This window comes from Camelina sativa, chromosome 11 (genome assembly GCF_030686135.1).
Source record: "Camelina sativa cultivar CO46 ecotype springtype chromosome 11, ASM3068613v1".
In the NCBI taxonomy this organism is placed as follows: domain Eukaryota; kingdom Viridiplantae; phylum Streptophyta; class Magnoliopsida; order Brassicales; family Brassicaceae; genus Camelina; species Camelina sativa.
In genome coordinates this window covers 46,020,231-46,037,938 of record NC_141890.1, presented here as the reverse complement: position 1 = coordinate 46,037,938, position 17,708 = coordinate 46,020,231, and the positions used below count along the sequence as shown (strand labels likewise).

General features: G+C 36.6%; 5 protein-coding genes across 5 annotated transcripts; 1 reads left to right on the top strand and 4 right to left on the bottom strand.

Moving 5' to 3' along the window:
- Nucleotides 1-53: 53 nt before the first annotated feature.
- On the top strand, nucleotides 54-4,175 carry LOC104726258 (coatomer subunit beta-1). Its single transcript, XM_010445078.3, has 6 exons — nucleotides 54-386; nucleotides 704-2,773; nucleotides 2,876-3,385; nucleotides 3,466-3,551; nucleotides 3,631-3,868; nucleotides 3,980-4,175. Exons 2-5 carry the CDS (start codon nucleotides 728-730, stop codon nucleotides 3,836-3,838), a joined length of 2,850 nt encoding a protein of 949 aa, XP_010443380.2. The 5' UTR covers nucleotides 54-386; nucleotides 704-727; the 3' UTR covers nucleotides 3,839-3,868; nucleotides 3,980-4,175.
- Nucleotides 4,176-5,703: 1,528 nt separating this feature from the next.
- On the bottom strand, nucleotides 5,704-10,423 carry LOC104726257 (auxin efflux carrier component 2). The gene is made up of 9 exons (XM_010445077.3): nucleotides 9,334-10,423; nucleotides 8,335-8,637; nucleotides 7,721-8,165; nucleotides 7,297-7,578; nucleotides 6,852-7,134; nucleotides 6,665-6,750; nucleotides 6,398-6,555; nucleotides 6,186-6,262; nucleotides 5,704-6,051 (listed from the first exon to the last, which is right to left on the bottom strand). Exons 1-9 carry the CDS (start codon nucleotides 9,601-9,603, stop codon nucleotides 5,985-5,987), a joined length of 1,971 nt encoding a protein of 656 aa, XP_010443379.2. The 5' UTR covers nucleotides 9,604-10,423; the 3' UTR covers nucleotides 5,704-5,984.
- A 2,748-nt stretch (nucleotides 10,424-13,171) lies between these two features.
- Nucleotides 13,172-14,653, bottom strand: LOC147935494 (uncharacterized). Its single transcript, XM_087473031.1, has one exon. It carries the CDS (start codon nucleotides 14,465-14,467, stop codon nucleotides 13,172-13,174), a length of 1,296 nt encoding a protein of 431 aa, XP_087329157.1. The 5' UTR covers nucleotides 14,468-14,653.
- Nucleotides 14,654-14,689: 36 nt separating this feature from the next.
- On the bottom strand, nucleotides 14,690-17,666 carry LOC104728953 (uncharacterized). The gene is made up of 3 exons (XM_087474242.1): nucleotides 17,082-17,666; nucleotides 15,190-15,422; nucleotides 14,690-15,099 (listed from the first exon to the last, which is right to left on the bottom strand). Exons 2-3 carry the CDS (start codon nucleotides 15,420-15,422, stop codon nucleotides 14,784-14,786), a joined length of 549 nt encoding a protein of 182 aa, XP_087330368.1. The 5' UTR covers nucleotides 17,082-17,666; the 3' UTR covers nucleotides 14,690-14,783.
- On the bottom strand, nucleotides 15,435-17,068 carry LOC147935493 (uncharacterized). Its single transcript, XM_087474243.1, has one exon. The coding sequence runs from the start codon at nucleotides 16,022-16,024 to the stop codon at nucleotides 15,635-15,637; it is 390 nt and encodes a 129-aa protein (XP_087330369.1). The 5' UTR covers nucleotides 16,025-17,068; the 3' UTR covers nucleotides 15,435-15,634.
- Nucleotides 17,667-17,708: the final 42 nt, after the last annotated feature.

The following is a 17,708-nucleotide window of genomic DNA, read 5'->3' as shown; positions in this document are numbered from 1 at the left end:
GTTCAAGGATAAAAAAGAACAAAGTTTAGAATAAAATTGGGCTTAGAAGAAAAAAAAAAATGTCATGAAATGATTATGGGCTTATGGGCCGACCAAGCAAATGGGTCGGGTTTTGCTGATAATTAAGTTTGTTTTGCTTTCTCCGGATTCGTGGGGTTACGTAATTAGTATTATTAACTATTAAGTAATAAATGTAATTATCTTTGAGTGATTTGGATTAGTGAAGAAATTAAGCATATACATAAAATGGATGAATGGTCGACACTACAGAGTTAAAAATTTCACTTGTACGATCGTTTTCCCCGAGATCCAAAACTCTGTAAATCTCAAATCCACCCCTCCGATTCGCCACCGCATCTCCTCCTTCATCTCCCCCGTCATCTCCGGTTTGTCAATTTCTCTTTCTTTCCTTCTTCTTCCGTTCGCATTATAATTTTTTTTTGAATTTCCGGTTTGTGATCCGAATCTCTGGTGATCGATCCATTCGAATATGTTGTGATGATGATTGTTTGATTACGATTCGCCGATCGGATCTTCAGATCTATTTTGTTTATTTCAGCACCATTGTTTGAATGAAATCGTGAGATGAAATGCATACGATTTTCGGAACTCAATTCTATGGGTTCCTTTGTCTCTTAGATCTGTGCTTCATTTGGTACTTTTGAACTGAGATTAATCCTTTGCTTGACCAAAAAAAAAACAGGAAGAAGAAAAAAAAAATAGAAGGATGGAGAAATCATGTACGCTGCTAATTCACTATGACAAAGCAACTCCTGCAGTAGCCAACGAGATCAAAGAAGCTCTCGAAGGAAACGGCGTAGAAGCCAAAATCGATGCATTGAAGAACGCCATCATGCTTTTGCTTAATGGTGAAACTTTGCCTCAGCTTTTCATCACTATCATCAGATACGTTTTGACCTCTCAGGACCACACCATCCAGAAGCTACTTATTCTTTACCTTGAGACTATTGAGAAAACCGATTCTAGAGGCAAAGTCTTACCTGAGATGATATTGGTATGTCAGGCTCTCATGAACAACCTTGAGCATCCCAACGAGTATATCCGTGGAGTCACCTTGCGGTTGCTTAGCCGGTTGAGAGAGACTGAAGTTGTGGAGCCTTTGATTCCGTCACTTTTGCAAAATCTTGAGCATCGCCATCCCTTTGTCCGTAGGAACGCTATTCTCGCTGTTATGTCCATATATAAGCTCCCACATGGTGATCAGCTCTTGGTAGATGCACCTGAGACCATTGAGAAGCTTCTCTCAACCGAACAGGATCCCTCTGCCAAAAGAAACGCGTTTCTTATGCTCTTCAATTGCGATCAAGACCGGGCGGTTAACTATCTTCTGACTAATGTTGATAAGGTTTCTGAGTGGAATGAATTGCTTCAGATGGTGGTTTTGGAATTAATCAAGAAGGTTTGTAGGACCAAGCCATCTGAGAAGGGGAAGTACATTAAGATTATTATAGCTTTGCTAAATGCACCCTCGTCTGCAGTTACTTATGAATGTGCCGGGACACTTGTTTCTCTGTCATCTGCTCCCACGGCTATCAGAGCAGCTGCCAACACTTACTGTCAGCTTCTTCTTTCTCAGAGTGACAACAATGTGAAGCTTATTGTGCTCGACAGGTTGAATGAGCTCAAAGCCTCCCATAGGGAGATCATGGTTGAGATGATCATGGATGTGCTAAGAGCACTCTCTAGCCCGAGTCTTGACATTCGCAAGAAGACACTTGATATTGTCCTTGAATTGATTACTCATCGGAATGTCAACGAGGTTGTGCAAACGTTGAAGAAAGAAGTTGTGAAGACACAAAGCGGAGAGCTTGAGAAGAATGATGATTATAGACAGATGCTCGTCCAAGCCATTCACGCTTGTGCTGTCAAGTTCCCTGAAGTAGCAAGCGCGGTGGTACATCTTTTGATGGATTTCTTGGGTGACACCAATGTGGCTTCAGCTCTTGATGTGGCTGTCTTTGTCAGAGAGATCATTGAATCAAACCCCAAATTGAGGGTTTCAATCATAACCCGCTTGTTGGACACCTTCTATCAGATTCGAGCTGCGAAGGTTTTCCCATTTGCGCTTTGGATTGTTGGGGAATATTGCCTATCACTCTCTGAAGTTGAGAGTGGCATAGCAACCATCAAGCAATGCCTCGGTGAGATGCCATTTTACTCTGCTTCCGAAGAAGCAGAGTCAACTGATTCCTCAAACAAGACTCCGCAGAACACCGCTGCGATTGTTTCCTCTAGAAGACCTGCCATTCTTTCTGATGGAACTTATGCTACCCAAAGTGCTGCTTCTGAAACCGTATTCTCTCCATCTACAGTTGCTCAGGGATCATTGGCTTCTGGGAATTTGAGATCTCTTATATTAAGTGGTGATTTTTTCCTTGGAGCAGTGGTAGCTTGCACATTGACTAAACTTGTTCTCAGATTGGAGGAAGTGCAGTCATCCAAAACTGAGATTAACAAGGCGAAAACACAAACTTTACTCATCATGGTGTCTATGTTGCAACTAGGGCAATCTCATGTTGTTCCGCATTCAATTGATCCCGACTCTTATGAAAGGATTGTGCTCTGCATAAAATTAATTTGCCACACAAGTGACGAGATGAAGAAGATATGGTTGGAATACTGTCGCCAGAGTTTTGTCAAAATGCTCTCCGAGAAACAGCTACGAGAACTTGAGGAAGTTAAAGCTAAGGCCCAAATATCTAACGCTCAACCTGATGATCTCATTGATTTCTTCCATCTGAAGAGTAGAAAGGTATTTAAATCCCAAAATTGTTATCTTTTCATATATACACCGTGTTAGTATTATCTTATTGTTGGTCTGACTCTGGATGTACTTTTGAAAATTCTCTCTCAGGGTATGAGTCTACTTGAGTTAGAAGACCAAGTACAAGACGACCTAAAACGTGCAACCGGTGAATTCACCAAGGACGAAAATGATGCAAACAAGCTTAACCGCATTCTTCAACTCACAGGATTCAGCGATTCAGTCTATGCAGAAGCATATGTGACAGTCCATCACTATGACATAGTCCTTGATGTCACTGTTATTAACCGTACCAAAGAAACCCTCCAGAATCTGTGTTTGGAATTGGCCACCATGGGAGATCTAAAGCTTGTCGAACGTCCTCAGAATTACACACTTGCACCTGAGTCACAGAAGAAGATAAAAGCCAACATCAAGGTTTCCTCTACTGAAACTGGGGTCATATTCGGGAACATTGTCTACGAAACTTCAAATGTCACGGAACGAAACGTTGTGGTCCTTAATGACATACACATTGATATCATGGATTATATCTCTCCTGCTGTGTGTTCAGATTCTGCATTCAGATCCATGTGGGCAGAATTCGAATGGGAAAATAAGGTATAAGCAAACCGCAATTTTCCTTCTTACTTGAAGCTATGTTTTGATAAATCGAACTGAATCTGGTGTTTTGTTTCCAGGTGGCTGTAAATACCATGATTCAAGACGAGAAAGAGTTTCTTGATCACATTATCAAATCAACAAACATGAAGTGCCTCACTCCAACGTAAGTTCCGCTTCTACTTGGTCTCCGTTATTATTAAGCTTGCGGTTTTCTCACTTGGTTATTCCTTTGTTTATTGCAGATCTGTGTTAGAAGGCGACTGCGGGTTCCTCTCAGCTAACTTATACGCCAAGAGTGTGTTTGGCGAAGATGCTTTGGTGAATGTGAGTATCGAGAAACAAAGCGATGAAAAGCTTAGCGGTTACATAAGGATTCGAAGCAAGACACAAGGGATTGCTCTTAGTCTTGGAGATAAGATTACTCTAAAGCAAAAAGGGAAAAGTAGCTAAATACCATTAATCCCTCTCTTTTAAGTTCAGGTACTCTTTCACATTCATTAATCTTGAAGCTGCCAAATAGTGAAACTGCTTATGTTAGTTTCAGACTCAGTGTCTTGTTCTCAGACAAATGTGTTTATCCAAATCTTTCAGGTTCAGAGCAACAACAATACTTGCGAATTCGAGTTTTCTCTTTTGTTTGTTTGTTTTATGAGCAGCAATTTTATGACAGGAAATTTCGATTATTATAATGAGGAAGAATAAGGTGTATGGACGGATAATGTTTTTAAAATTTGGGATTTGTGTCTTTTCATATTTAGTAAAAGTTTGATCAATTTTGATGCACTAAGGATCAAATAGCATGTTAGTAGATACTGATCATATATATAGCTAATATCTGCTTCAGTAAGCGCAACCTATAGCTGTTGCGTTTTATAAAATTTGGCTCCAATTTTTGTGAACGATCCAAAGCATCAAAATCGAAATTTTATTTATGTAAGTTTGTGATTAACAAAATCTGATAAATTTTAGAAAACTGGACAATTCTAAATTAGAGCTAGACTAATATCCATAGTAGTATACACAAGTTACAGTACTTATAATTTGCCCAGGAAACAATATGCGTCCAAATGAAATAGTTCCTTCACTGTTTCACAATGTGGTGACTATAAAAGTGCTTGTGATCATATCAACGTCAAACAGTATGAACATTAATTTGTGTTATACAAGTTAAGATTCACGAATCCAAAAATATATATATATATATATATATATATATATATATATATATAGCTTTTAAAGACACTAAAATAATAAGTTGCCTAGAGAGACAAGAGCTGTCACTGAGCAAATGTTGTCTCCTACTCAATGCACAAAAACTTCTGTAAACTTCAAAAAACATTATAAATATGTTATTCTCTTACGCATTTAAACAAATAATAGATATTTTTACGTGTGAAAGATATATATAAGATCTATTGTCAGATAAGTCAGAAAGTCATGACAAACTATATAATAGTATAGCGAGAAGAATTGTTATTGAATTTCATGTGTTGTTGTTCGTTCAATGTACGTTCCGACCAGAGAGCGAGTTCCAACGTCTATCTCATCGTTTTGATACCCCACGTGATCGTTTTCACGTTATACAGTCAACTCCTCCAGAGGCAAGCCCATATTTTTTACGCTGTTGTTAGATCAGAGATACATAATCAATTTGTCGAACACTTATCAGCATTTATCTTCCTAGTTCCTTACTCAATCAATCGTCTAGATCAGGTGCTTCCGATTTGAAAGAATGGATAACATGAGCTGTTATGTATTCCGGAGGTTTATGCATCCAAACACACCAATTTTTCTCTGTATCAATCCAACAACCATCCGTGTAATATCTTATTGGTGACACAATTATGTTGTTGGATATACTTTTAGTAGTCACCTCTCTCATACACACATTATATCAGTTTTCACGTATATATCGCCGCATCTAAATTTTATAAATATGTTGTTTTTAATGTTCTATATAGGTGAAATAAAATATATAAAGATTTCCTTGTTCTTTACTCAATCAAAATGCGACTACCTTCAAGGCTTCAAGTGAATATTACGTTCATTTTTTTGGTAAAAGACAACTTCACAATCACAGACATACAAAAATAAAACAAATAAATGAATTTAAAGGTCAAATTTGGAAGGATTAGTGCACTTGATCCAAAACAAAATAAAATTTTTGTCTAGAGATTTAGAAAAGCACAAGATCGAATCTAAACACACTTTGCGCGATCTAGTAATATGATTGAAATATTAGTGTTATTTAATAACATGTTTCACGACCATCTATAAATAGAAAAACAAAAAAAATCAATTAAAATTTTGTATAATTGTACGCGCACATCCCAAAAATTTAATAAATGTAAACGAAACTTACAGAGAGTATCACGTACATGCATGTGCATATAAATTATACAAAGTTATCTAAAATTTCGACTATCATCATATGCTATAATTTAATTAATGCAAACATTGCTTGTCCATCCACCTAAGCCTGACCTGGAATTAGTCTTTTCTTGTTCTTGTGTTTTTTTCTTTTTTGAAAAGAAAAAAAGAAACCTCACCTTTGGTCGTATCGCCTTTGATTTGCTAATACGTTTTTGACTATAACTTAAAGCCCCAAAAGAACGTAGTAGAGTACAGTTACAGGCAAGGCAACTAGCATTCCGAATATAACCCTGCCAAATAAAACAAGCATAAAGTTTAAAATTCAAAATATCAATTTTTTTTGCTTCTAATTCTAAATATGAAAATATATATTTAGAAGTCGTGCAACTTTCAAAAAGAGAAAAACATAAAAATAATAACTTACGCAGTGCTGAGGATATCAGGATGGACGTTATATTCCTTGGCGAAAACAAAAGGAACGATTCCTTGAGGAAGAGCAGCCTTCAATAATACAAAATTTTCTTATCAATAATTGTGTATGTATAATATGTTCTTTAAGAAACGTTCAACATCACTAGTACTAAAGCATCAATTGTAAGTTAAACTGAAATATAATAAGACTAAAAAGTAATTTACCTGAACGATGGCGATATGGAGGAGATCGCCTCGAATACCAATTGCGATTGAGGTGGCTGCGATCACGGCCGGTCCGGTCAAGAACCTTACTGCCATCGCAAACACGGCTACTGATTTTCCGCACGCAATAATCTTTGGTTGCAATGCCATAAATAGACCTATATATATATCACCAATTAAAAAACATAATATAATTAGCAAAAAAAAAAAAAATCAGAGTCTTGGAACTAAAATGTATATTGTAATTTATATGAAGAGGAACTATACCAAGACTAAACATAGCCATTCCAAGACCTGCATCAGATAATATCGAAATCGACCCACTCATTATAGTTGGCATCTTTATATTCCACCTGTCCCATAAAATATGATCAAACATTAAGCAATTGACCAAGAAACATTTTGCTACTTTTATATATGTTATGTGATGTATAATTGTAAACTATTCACTTACTTGTAGGAGACAAGAGACCAAGCAAGGCCAAAGAGACTAGAGTAAGTGTTAGGGTTTCGAATAAGCTTTCTCCAGACCATTATGAGTATAAGTCTTGTCATCACGCTGGCCGGCGGCATCTGCTGTTTCCTCGGACCAGGACCACCGTCTTCAACGTCACTGCCTTTTTTGCCCATGTAAGGTGACGACGTTACCCCTGACTTCCCTTCGTTATTACCGTCTTGGTCCATCTCCACATGCCCTTTTCTTCCCGGTGTCATGTTCTCTATCAGATTCTGCATCGCTGTCACCATCAAATACAATAAATTTTAATATAATAAACTTAATTGACTATATATGATCGTTCCTCGAAAAAAATATTCACCGATTGACTTTAGTATTTTATATTTTTACAAAAAGTACAAAAATATTTTTAGTATGAATTAAAAATTGAAGATTAGTGAACCTTTGGAAGCGAGGTTGTCCTGAGGAGGAGGAGGAAGAGGAGCTTTAGGGTCGGTAGATAAATCGGTGGAGGCACCTCTGGTCATAGCGTTCCTCGCGTTGGCTTCCGACACTGGAGAAGCACTCGAACTCCACACGAACATGTTCATCTCTTTGTTTTGTCCTCCTCCAGTACCAACTCCGCCTCCACCGCTTCCTCCGCCACCACTTTCCTTTTTCTTCACTCCAGCTGCTCCGCTCGTTGACCCCGTGAACATCGGGTTCGGTGGTGGGTACGACGGAACTGACCATAATTACAAAATATTTTTTAAAAAAATTACAATTATAGTGCAACCAAACAATAATGAAATAGTCACAAGTTTATTTTTCTCCTAGCTATAGTAACATAGATATATAAAAGCAAAATAAATAAATAAATGTCATACCACTATTATTGTTGTATAACTCGCCACTCATACTTCTCCCTCCTCTTCCTCCTTTCTTTGCCGTCTTCATAACTTCTTCATCAAAATTTGACGTTCTTGGCGTCACTCCTTTAGAAGACTGAAGTGAGTAAACATCTCCACCGGGACCAGCTCCAGCACCACCGTAGCTATTGGTGTAACCGTGACGAGGGCTCGGAGCTTTGCTTGCGTTAAACATTGCGTAGAAATCTGTCTGGTTAAAGCTCGAAGCTCTAGGCGTCGGCTCTCGTGATGACTGGACAGAGTAAATCTCCACGCCTGTGAGATTTGAAGCTCTCGGCGTTATCATGGAGGAGTTAAGACCTCCGCCGTGAGATTTGTTGAACGATGAGATCATTGATGAGGCGGCGCTTGATCTTCGGACCACCACGTGGAGCTTTCCGTCGTCACCTATCTCCGCATCGGTCTGATTAAAGAGAAAAATCATATTTTCAGGAGATGAAGTAATTTAAACCGGATATAACTAACCGGTATTATAAAAAAGGTCTGTTTCATAGTTATAAGTTCTGCATGATATTTACAAAAACTTGTGACTAAGCTATAAAATTAATATGAAACGGATCGAATATTCAAACCTGGAGGGGTTCACGGCCATTAAGAGAGATAACATCAGAATCAACTCTGAAGGAAGTAATTGAACCGGCCGTTTCCGGGAACTGCTCGGAGATGAGAAGCTTAGCGCCACGGAACTCAAACAAGAAGAGCATTAGAGTATACCATATGATGCTCTGAAGCACCACGATTTGCACCATTAAGTTGCCGGAGAAGTCCCCGTACATAGCACGAAGCAATGGGATTCCCATAACCAACGTGTTCGGTAGTGTTGATAGTGAGAAGAGCGTTATCATCCATTCTAGGCTTCCCCTGCGGCTGAACGCCTGAATTCATATCACAATATACTCATCAGTGATTCAGTATATCTACAAACAGGAGAATATGTGCATGTGTAAGTTTGTTTAGAGAAATATAACTAGCTTTATAACTCTAAGGCTTAGCTAGTTATGTGAGGTTTGAATTATAGACTTAGGCGGGTAGATTCGAACCACGTACTCTCAATTTACAATAATAAGCTCTTCAGACTGTTGGACCACACTATAAATTGATTACTTATGTTTCTGATAAATCATTAATTTTAGATCTAAAGACTAGATATTAAGAATAAGTGTCATCAAAACCTGGTAGCAATTCAGGAAAACTATAAACTAAACATAAAGAACATCAAAAGAGATAAACCATACAAAACTATTCACAAAATAAGTTGACCACACCAAAAACGGTTTAGTTCAAAATATTAGAGAAATTTAATTTTGTGATCCTAAATTCGAATTTGGATACAAGACTTATTTCAAGTACTCGAATACTAGTTTTGCTATTTGATAAATAAAAGATCTAGCTACCCGTGTTAAATCATAAATTACCTAGTAGTATTATACAACACAATTTCTATAACCAAATAATACATCTAGTAAAAAGATGTTTAACACACAAAAATGAAAACAGACTATGTGCTGATAAGTTCCCTTAACTATATATGTAAGATATGATGCATTGAGAGGTTACTATAAGAGACGGGCCTGCCAAAGAAAGAGTGCGGCGAGGATAACGACTTTCTGAAGAGAATCGGCGGCGAGGAAGTGGTAGTTCATGGCATAAGGATCATTGGAGGAGATGAAATGGAAAGAGAGGAGAGGAACCGCAAAAACCGCAACGAACCGGTTTATACCGGAGCACTGGTCCGGAGTGAATATGCCCCACCACCGTACCGAACCGTAGGCTAGTATCATAGCTACGTACAGCGGCACCATGGCCGCTAGTACGTCGTACATATCTTTGCCGGTGATCATTTTGATTTATTTTCCGACAAAAGAGAAGAAAATATTATAGATGGAGAGAGAGAAAGAAAAGTGTTCGTGGTATAACGTATTTATGGAGGAGGAAGTGAAGTGAAGTTCATTTAGACGATATTAATTAATGTTGTTTGTGTTAAAATAATGGGATTCGTGTTCAAACATTGAATTATAGCTAAATGGATTGTTTGACATTTGATTACTAGTATTAAAGAAGATATAAGCCACAACGTATTTTCGATATTTTTTGAATGGACAACAAACCGTAGTAATATGAACTGGATTATAAAATGATTATGACAAATACAAGTGTTACATGATACTTAACATTTTTTTGTTATGACAAATACAAGTGTTACATGATACTTAACATTTTTTTGTTAATATAGATATATGTTGCAAAATGTAAATATTCCACGAGATCATATATAAACAGAACTGCATCAAAAACATTATATAGATTACTCAAATCATATAATATGACATAGTATTTTTTCTACTCTATATACTTTTTTAAAAAATTGTTAAAGAGTAGTATATATTTTGTACCTCAAATGTAATCTCTGTTATTTTTCTTTTAAAACAAGAAAGAAGCCCTTCTTGATTGATTATGGAGAAAGAAAATGAAACAGAGAATCTTGTCTTGGGATGAGGAAGTTTGGTTTACCTTCTGTCCCGAGGTCTTATATATTATTTGATGTGAACTTAAATGCTTCGGAAGATTAGTAATATTTACACACAAATGTTAGATTCAAAATATCTATAGAGTTTAGAGATAATTGGATGGATCCACTTATACGTGTAAACACCACTTTTCAATATTTTCCACACACAAGTTTCTTATAAATATATGGTAAATTTTAGATAGATTTTATTATAATAGAAGAAAGCAAAAACGATTTTTGTGTAAGCTACTGAGACGGCGAAGGTTGATGGAAATGCACATGGTTTTGAGAGCATCTTGTTACATTTTCTGAGCGATCTGCGGTTCCTGTAAAGATCTGATTTTTAATCAGGAAACAAACAATTTGTAATTATTCATTAATTTATTTACAACTTTACCACTCTAACTAATAGTATAACGTGATTTTATTTCATTTGATCTCTTATTAATGATTTCTTATTAGTTACAGTCAAAAGAGGAAAGACATTGGCAATTGGACCGGATGAATAAATAACTAGCCTCCCTTCCATATTTTAGCTGTCGTATGTTCATATTGCGCCTGGGTCTACGTATTCATCACGCCGCATGATTGGGCCCGATGGACCTAGAACAAAGTACCGAATCACATGCATACAATCATAGAAGTTTGCAAATTGCACGTAAGCTTATTATTTAAGGCCAATGTCCTCTGTTTCTTGACTCTGCTTTTTATTTTCAGGACATCTAGTATTTATTTCCCTTTTACTTTTCTTACGAGAAACATGTCAATAAGTTGTTCAGGATATTTCGTGTTTGACAAAACCAATTCTGTCAGATGTGATTATAGATTTGGTTGTTCACCGCATTGTTCACTGGCTTATCACAAGGAAGATAAAGGAAATAACAATTTACTTCATAAGCAGCTTGAGAAATCAGAGAAACAATAACAGAATCATTCATGTATATAACTTGTTCTCGTTTGGTAATATAGCTCTTGTAACACAACTTTTTCCTTTTTACTAATACACTTCACATTTTATCCCAACAAAAGAAAAACAATTTCTCCATGTTAGTTGTCTAAGATTTAGCAATTCGATCATTTCGATTTTCCAATTTGTTTCATCTTGTCATAACTTAAAAGAAACAAAAAAAAAACACAAAAAGTGAGACATACTTGATAAATTGTGAAGTTTGTCATTAAACTCAAGCTTCAAACATGTACTTGAAAACCTTCCCATGTACTCAATCTCATTTATTTTATCTTTTTAAACTTTACTTTGACACATTTTGCCCATTCATGAAAGTATAGAAACATATCCATTAATTTGGTGATTGCATCAAAGATGATTATTCACTTACTACAACGTTTTCGTTGAAAAAAATAGGGCCTATATCTAATACCGTGATAAAATAAAATAACTTAAACGTAGCTCGACGAATCATATCCACGATTAAAAAAAAAAAAACTGAAGATCATTTCTTAAGAGCTAGCATAATAGCTAACGCAGGGAGAATCCCCTAACTCAAAATGGAATAACTAAATTATTTTTAAAATGACTACAAAATGTAAAAATTGTAAAACCAATTTGAAAGAGCATTTACACATTATGTAAATGAAGAAAAGGGAAAAATCACAAGAGGTAGGCTCAACAAAATACAGAGCCCCCACAACTATATTTCTTCGTACCAATGGCCCATACATACATCAATACGTTATGCGTACCAACAATAATATCAACACCAAAGTTATTAACTAACTTTTCTTTTCATACAGACACTCCAAAGTCCAAACTGAAAAATCCAACACACCAAACCAAACCAAACCAAAGCCCCTCAACCGGTTAAACCCAAAAACTAACCAGCCAATTCGAACCAATTACCACTAATAACTATACCGACCCGTAACCAGCCAAACGGAGTCCTTATGTTGTGTCTGCACATTGCTTAAAATCACGACGAATTCGCCAACCAATATAAAAACATCTCGACCATTTGTTTACCAAACTCCCCTTGTAGATGTTGAAGTGTGAGAACTTATGATCTGAATAATGAAAATATTGATTTCTTTACATTCTCTTTTGATTGATAGAAAATCTGTTTACAAGTTTGTTCTAAACAATTTTCTAACCTCTCAAAACTCTCTTAAAGAAACTTCTTGCTCTCTCTAAGTTTTTAGCTCTTTTTTCTTAAAAACTAAAACTTAATAACTAGGTTAACTTTCTCTTGTTTGTGCTCAAACTCAACCTTGCTTTAGCATCCCTATTTATAGATCTAGGTATTAGCTATTTAATTAGCAAACTACCTAATCTAATCCTAATAGGAATTGTACAATTTCCTTTTTCTTTATGTTTTAGGAAATTTCCCACTTTCTTCATGTTTACATTCCAATTGTAAACATGAAGCTCTTCAATCTTCTAGAAGCTTCTCGTGCCTTCTGATTTTGTATGAGTTTTGATAATAGCCGTCATAGATCACTCGATACTCTGTTTTCGTATTAAAGTCATGTCCTTCTGGAGTAGTTCAAACACTTGTACAAATGCCGCTTCTTCAGATGTTTCTTGTAAGAGCATGGGCATTGGTGTCCCTCAGATTTTGGTCCCTCAAATATAATAAGATTATTTTCAGAGTTTTTTTAAGTTTGGTACGCGCATTGGTGTCTCTCACAGTTGGTCCCATGAATAAAATAATAATATTTTTAATTTTATAAATTAATTATTTAAATAAATATGTAAAAAGATATTAAAGTTTTAATTAAAATAAAACATATAACATTAACATTAAAAACATAAGAAATTACAAAGTTAAAAAAAACTTGAAAAAAAAATAAAACATACAATTAAAACATTAAAAATTAAAAACATAAAACATACAAACATCAAAAATAAAAACAAACATTTTATTCAATTCATAGAATTTTTTTAATTAATCTTCATTATATGGAAGATGTCCAAAGTTAGTCCAAATATGCTCAATCAAATCTTCTTTTAACCGTTCATGGACTTTTTTATCCCGAATTTTTGTAAGACAAGTAATCGTAGTGCTCATATTTGAACCCAAACTGGCGGCACCGATGGTATATGTTTGATCCACATCTTCTCCGTGTTGAAATTCAGAAACAATGTTTCGGTAACTGTATGTTCCTCGTTCATCCTCGACAATCATATTATTGAGTATTATGCATGCTCTCATAACATTTGCTACTTTGTATTTATCCCATAAACGAGATGGATTTTTAACAACGACGAATCTAGCTTGCAAGACTACAAATGCATGCTTAACATCTTTCCGCACAGCTTCTTGTTTTCTAGAAAAGAGAGAATTTTTCATACCTTGTGGAAGCCGGATAGATTGTATAAAAGTGGCCCATTTGGGATAAATACCATCGGTGAGATAGTACGCCAAATTGTACTCCCTTCCGTTGACAAAGTAGTTGACCTCCGGAGCTTTACCGTTAAGAATGTCATCAAAAACATTTGATCGATCTAGAATATTAAGATCGTTCATAGTACCTGGAGCTCCAAAAAAAGCATGCCATATCCAGAGGTCGTACGAAGCTACCGTCTTCAACACGATTGTAGGTTTTCCGGTTGATCGTGAATACATCCCTTTCCAAGCTGTTGGACAATTCTTCCACCCCCAATGCATACAGTCAATGCTCCCAACCATCCCGAGAAATCCACGTTTTTCATTTTCATAGAGTAGTCTTTCTAGGTCGTCCGGTCTGGGACATCTTAGGTATTCATCGCCAAACAACGGGATTATTCCGGCGGTAAACTCGTGCAAACATTTCCGAGTTGTTGAACCACCAATTCGTACATACTCGTCAACTGAGTCGGACGCAGTACCATATGCCAATTGGCGAATTGCTGCAGTACATTTTTGTATAGGTGATAGACTAGCCCGTCCGGTTGCATCATGGGATTGATCGAAATACTCGACTTCGGTAGAGAGACGTTGCACAATACGCATGAACAATGGCTTGTGCATGCGAAACCGTCGCCGGAATAAATAGTCCGGGTATGTTGGAGTATCACTGAAATAATCATTCCAAAGATTATTGTGGCCTTCTTCTCGGTTTCTTGGGATAAAAATCCGTTTCTTTGGTTCTATTGGTTCTTGCATGATATTAGAATTTTCGGGAAAATTATCAAAATAAGCATCAAAATCATCATCCATACCATCTCTTTGGTAGTGATAATGGTATGATGAAGATGCCATTTAAAAAAAAAAAGAGAAGTGTAGATCTTGTTTTGTTATTAAGTAAAAAAAAAAGAGAAGTGGAGATCTTGACGTTTGGTTGGTTTTGTGTTACAAAAGAAATATATATATAGCAAATGTTACAAGCTTTGTGTTACTCAATACGTGACTACCACAGCAACGATCCGTGACAAAAGCAATGCACCAGATCCGTGACAAAAGCTTGTGACTATATAGTAACGATTCGTGACAAAAGCTTGTGACTGTATAGTAACGATCTGTGACTACAAGTGTTGATATTTTCGGAAACAACAAGCTTACAAACAGATTCCCATAATCATACAAAGGCCTTAGAAAAAACATGATACAAGGATACCATACCTAGTATTGCTACCACAAAAGCAATTACCAAAACCATCAATTCAAAACCATTTCTAAACCTATTTCTGGTCTTCCCTAGCTCAAACACTTCCTTCTCTAACCGGACTATTTTCTGCGCTGTCTCATAGTTACTCGAGAATGTAAGGTTATCTACCTTCTGAGACAGCACTTCACATTGTCTGCCCATCTCTCTCATCTCCTCCATGACAGGTTCATCCCACCACTTGTGAATATGCATCTCTCCATCATCAACATTTCCACATGTGAAGAACCTGCATTAACATATATAATTAGCAAATCACTTCATAATCAGTTAAAACATAGCAACTCACTTAATAATCTGTTTATGTATTCCCACATACCGTCTGTTGTAACTTGAAGATAAGAGGGGCTGACCACCACAGTAGCATACCTTCGGGAATCCGAACTCAACCTCAGGTTGAGGAGGGTATTGAGTCGCCTGAGCATTCATGAAGCTACTCTCAGCCTTATACATCCGAATCAAAGCATCTATTTCCCTGTCCTCAGTGTCGTCAGAGTATCTATCATATTGATCTGAGGAATCAGGCTGAGAGTAGCTGTAGTCTTGGCCCATCTGATTTATTTGAAACATATAGACACAAAGAACAGATTGACACAATCAGAAACACAAGGACAATTTAACATCGTTCGATAATAGATTAATCATACAAATTTGCATCTTAAGCCGAGTTGATGAAACAAGAACAAACATAATTGAATACATAAAAAACTAAAACAGAAATTCGAACTTAGATACTACGAAAATCATACAAAGTTACAACAATCTCAGAAATACTGAGCCACTATCTTATCCTTGATAACTTGATCAGCTTCACTAAGTGGCTCTGGTTTGGCAAGAAGTGTGTCTAGTATGCCAAGCTTTTGTAGCTTCTCCTTTTCAGCCATATCCACCTTCTTTACTTCCCACATGCTCTTGTACTCAGCAAGAGCCTTCCCATGAGCATTGTTCCTCTTGGCCTTTGCAGCCTTGATACCTTGAGGCCTTTCCTCAAAGTCTTGCTCAATGTGGGTTGACTCGGATTGTGAAGCTGCCTCGGATTGTGAAGCTGCAGCAACTGGTTTCCTCTTTGTTCTGACTGAAGTTGAAGGGTTGTTAACAGCGTTAATGTTCATCCATTTCTGCTCAAACCTTAACAAACACCAGCAATGCTCCATTGTAAACTTCGTCTTATATTCAGAGAAGTAGATGTCGTGAGCCACCTTCAGCACATCGTTCTTAGAGTGTCCACTACTGTTTAGTCTCTCTGCAGCTGCATAAGCCCCGCAGAACTTGTTAGTGAACTCATTGATCCTAAACCACCTCTGCTTACAGTTTATGTTCTTCCCCTCTTCACCATTGGCTATAGCATGAGGAGTCTATGCATAGTATTTGTTAACCCTTTGCCAAAAGCTTCCTCCCTTTTGTTGATTTGCAATAATCGGGTCCTTTGAAATGTTCAGCCACGCACTAATAAGAATTTCATCATCAGCCGGATTCCATTTCTTCCTATCCTTCCTGACAGGTGTCTCTTGAGAAAGAGGTACATCCTGGGATTCTTGAGAGCTCCAAGGAGGTACTTCATAAGCACCATTGTCGCCAGGTGATGGAAAACTCTCATAAGGAGAGTTTTCTTGGTTAAGTGACTCTCCTTGACTGTTGAGAAGCTCTAAATAACTAGAAGACTAACTGAATGGATTGTAAGAACTCATAGGAAGAAGATTTTTAGATGATGAGGAATCGGAAATGTTGTTGGTTTACCAAAGAAGAGGGGTAGAAGATGATGGAGAAAGATTGAAGGCTGGTTTGGTGTTTAAAAGGTGAAAAGGTATCAAGTAATAAGTTACCATTCATAATGACCTATCCTTCAACTACCTAAGTCTAATCACAATTTATGACAACTTACACAACTACAAAGCATTCTAGTATCCCATTAAATTTATAGAGGAGATGGTTTAAGACAAACATCTTATCAATAGACTTGAACTCTGTTTTTTTGAAGACTAGAGTTTTTTGAAGAGTTTTAGATTTTTTTAACTAACTTATAAAATATTTCCGGTTTTATATAAGTTAGATCACCATTAATCTTTGAGTTTTAACAGAGATCATCACCACTAATCAATTAATGAGACCACTACAAAGACCAACTATACAACAACCAAAGCATTTACAAAACTGAGCCCACCAAACAACAACCAATGGACATTTCTGATGTTAATGGAATCAAGTATTTACCTCTGACTCGATGATTGTTGCTACTTCTTCTGTGATTTTCCGTTATGTGTTGCTTTCTTCAGGTGACGCTGAGGAAACTCATAAACAACAAACAATTGCAAGGTTATACTCAGTTTAACATAAAAGAATCCACAAAATCCAAACAAACTGACAACAATCTTAGAGACAAAGCCAGAAACTCAGACACTCAACTAGCTAAACCCATAAACATAATCCAAAAACCTAATTCGAACAAAAACTGAGACACTCAACTATCGAAACCCAAAACATAATCCAAAACCTTAAATCGAAACAAAAATCAGAGACAAAATATACCTAAACCCAGAGAGTTCCCTAGCTCAAACAAAACTCAGAGACAAACCAATCGAATCCCAGAAACAATATCGAAAACCCTAAATCGAGAATACATCAAAAATACTAAATCATCTAAAATTGCAAACGAATTTGGAACACAAACCTCCTTTCAATTGGAACCGGCGAATAATCTTCTAGATGATACAGCAGATCGGTTCGTCTGAGGAAATTAACGGATGAAATCGCCGGCCAAACGAATCGCCGTCAAAAGAGATAGAGTCAAGAGAGAGAGTCAGAGAGAAAACACAAATAAACTGGAAGCTTCGACTTTTG

Bases quoted from the DNA above. Each gene is read 5' to 3' on its own strand.
- LOC104726258 (XM_010445078.3), top strand. From the start codon at position 728: ATGGAGAAATCATGTACGCTGCTAATTCACTATGACAAAGCAACTCCT. The intron at 2,774-2,875 runs GTATTTAAATCC...ATTCTCTCTCAG, and splicing joins TCCATCTGAAGAGTAGAAAG to GGTATGAGTCTACTTGAGTT. The intron at 3,386-3,465 runs GTATAAGCAAAC...TTTTGTTTCCAG, and splicing joins AATTCGAATGGGAAAATAAG to GTGGCTGTAAATACCATGAT.
- LOC104726257 (XM_010445077.3), bottom strand. From the start codon at position 9,603: ATGATCACCGGCAAAGATATGTACGACGTACTAGCGGCCATGGTGCCG. The intron at 7,579-7,720 runs GTATGACATTTA...AATTATGGTCAG, and splicing joins GTTATACAACAATAATAGTG to TTCCGTCGTACCCACCACCG. The intron at 7,135-7,296 runs GTTCACTAATCT...TGATGGTGACAG, and splicing joins GGACAACCTCGCTTCCAAAG to CGATGCAGAATCTGATAGAG.
- LOC147935494 (XM_087473031.1), bottom strand. From the start codon at position 14,467: ATGGCATCTTCATCATACCATTATCACTACCAAAGAGATGGTATGGAT.
- LOC104728953 (XM_087474242.1), bottom strand. From the start codon at position 15,422: ATGGGCCAAGACTACAGCTACTCTCAGCCTGATTCCTCAGATCAATAT. The intron at 15,100-15,189 runs GTATGTGGGAAT...ATGTTAATGCAG, and splicing joins TCTTCAAGTTACAACAGACG to GTTCTTCACATGTGGAAATG.
- LOC147935493 (XM_087474243.1), bottom strand. From the start codon at position 16,024: ATGGAGCATTGCTGGTGTTTGTTAAGGTTTGAGCAGAAATGGATGAAC.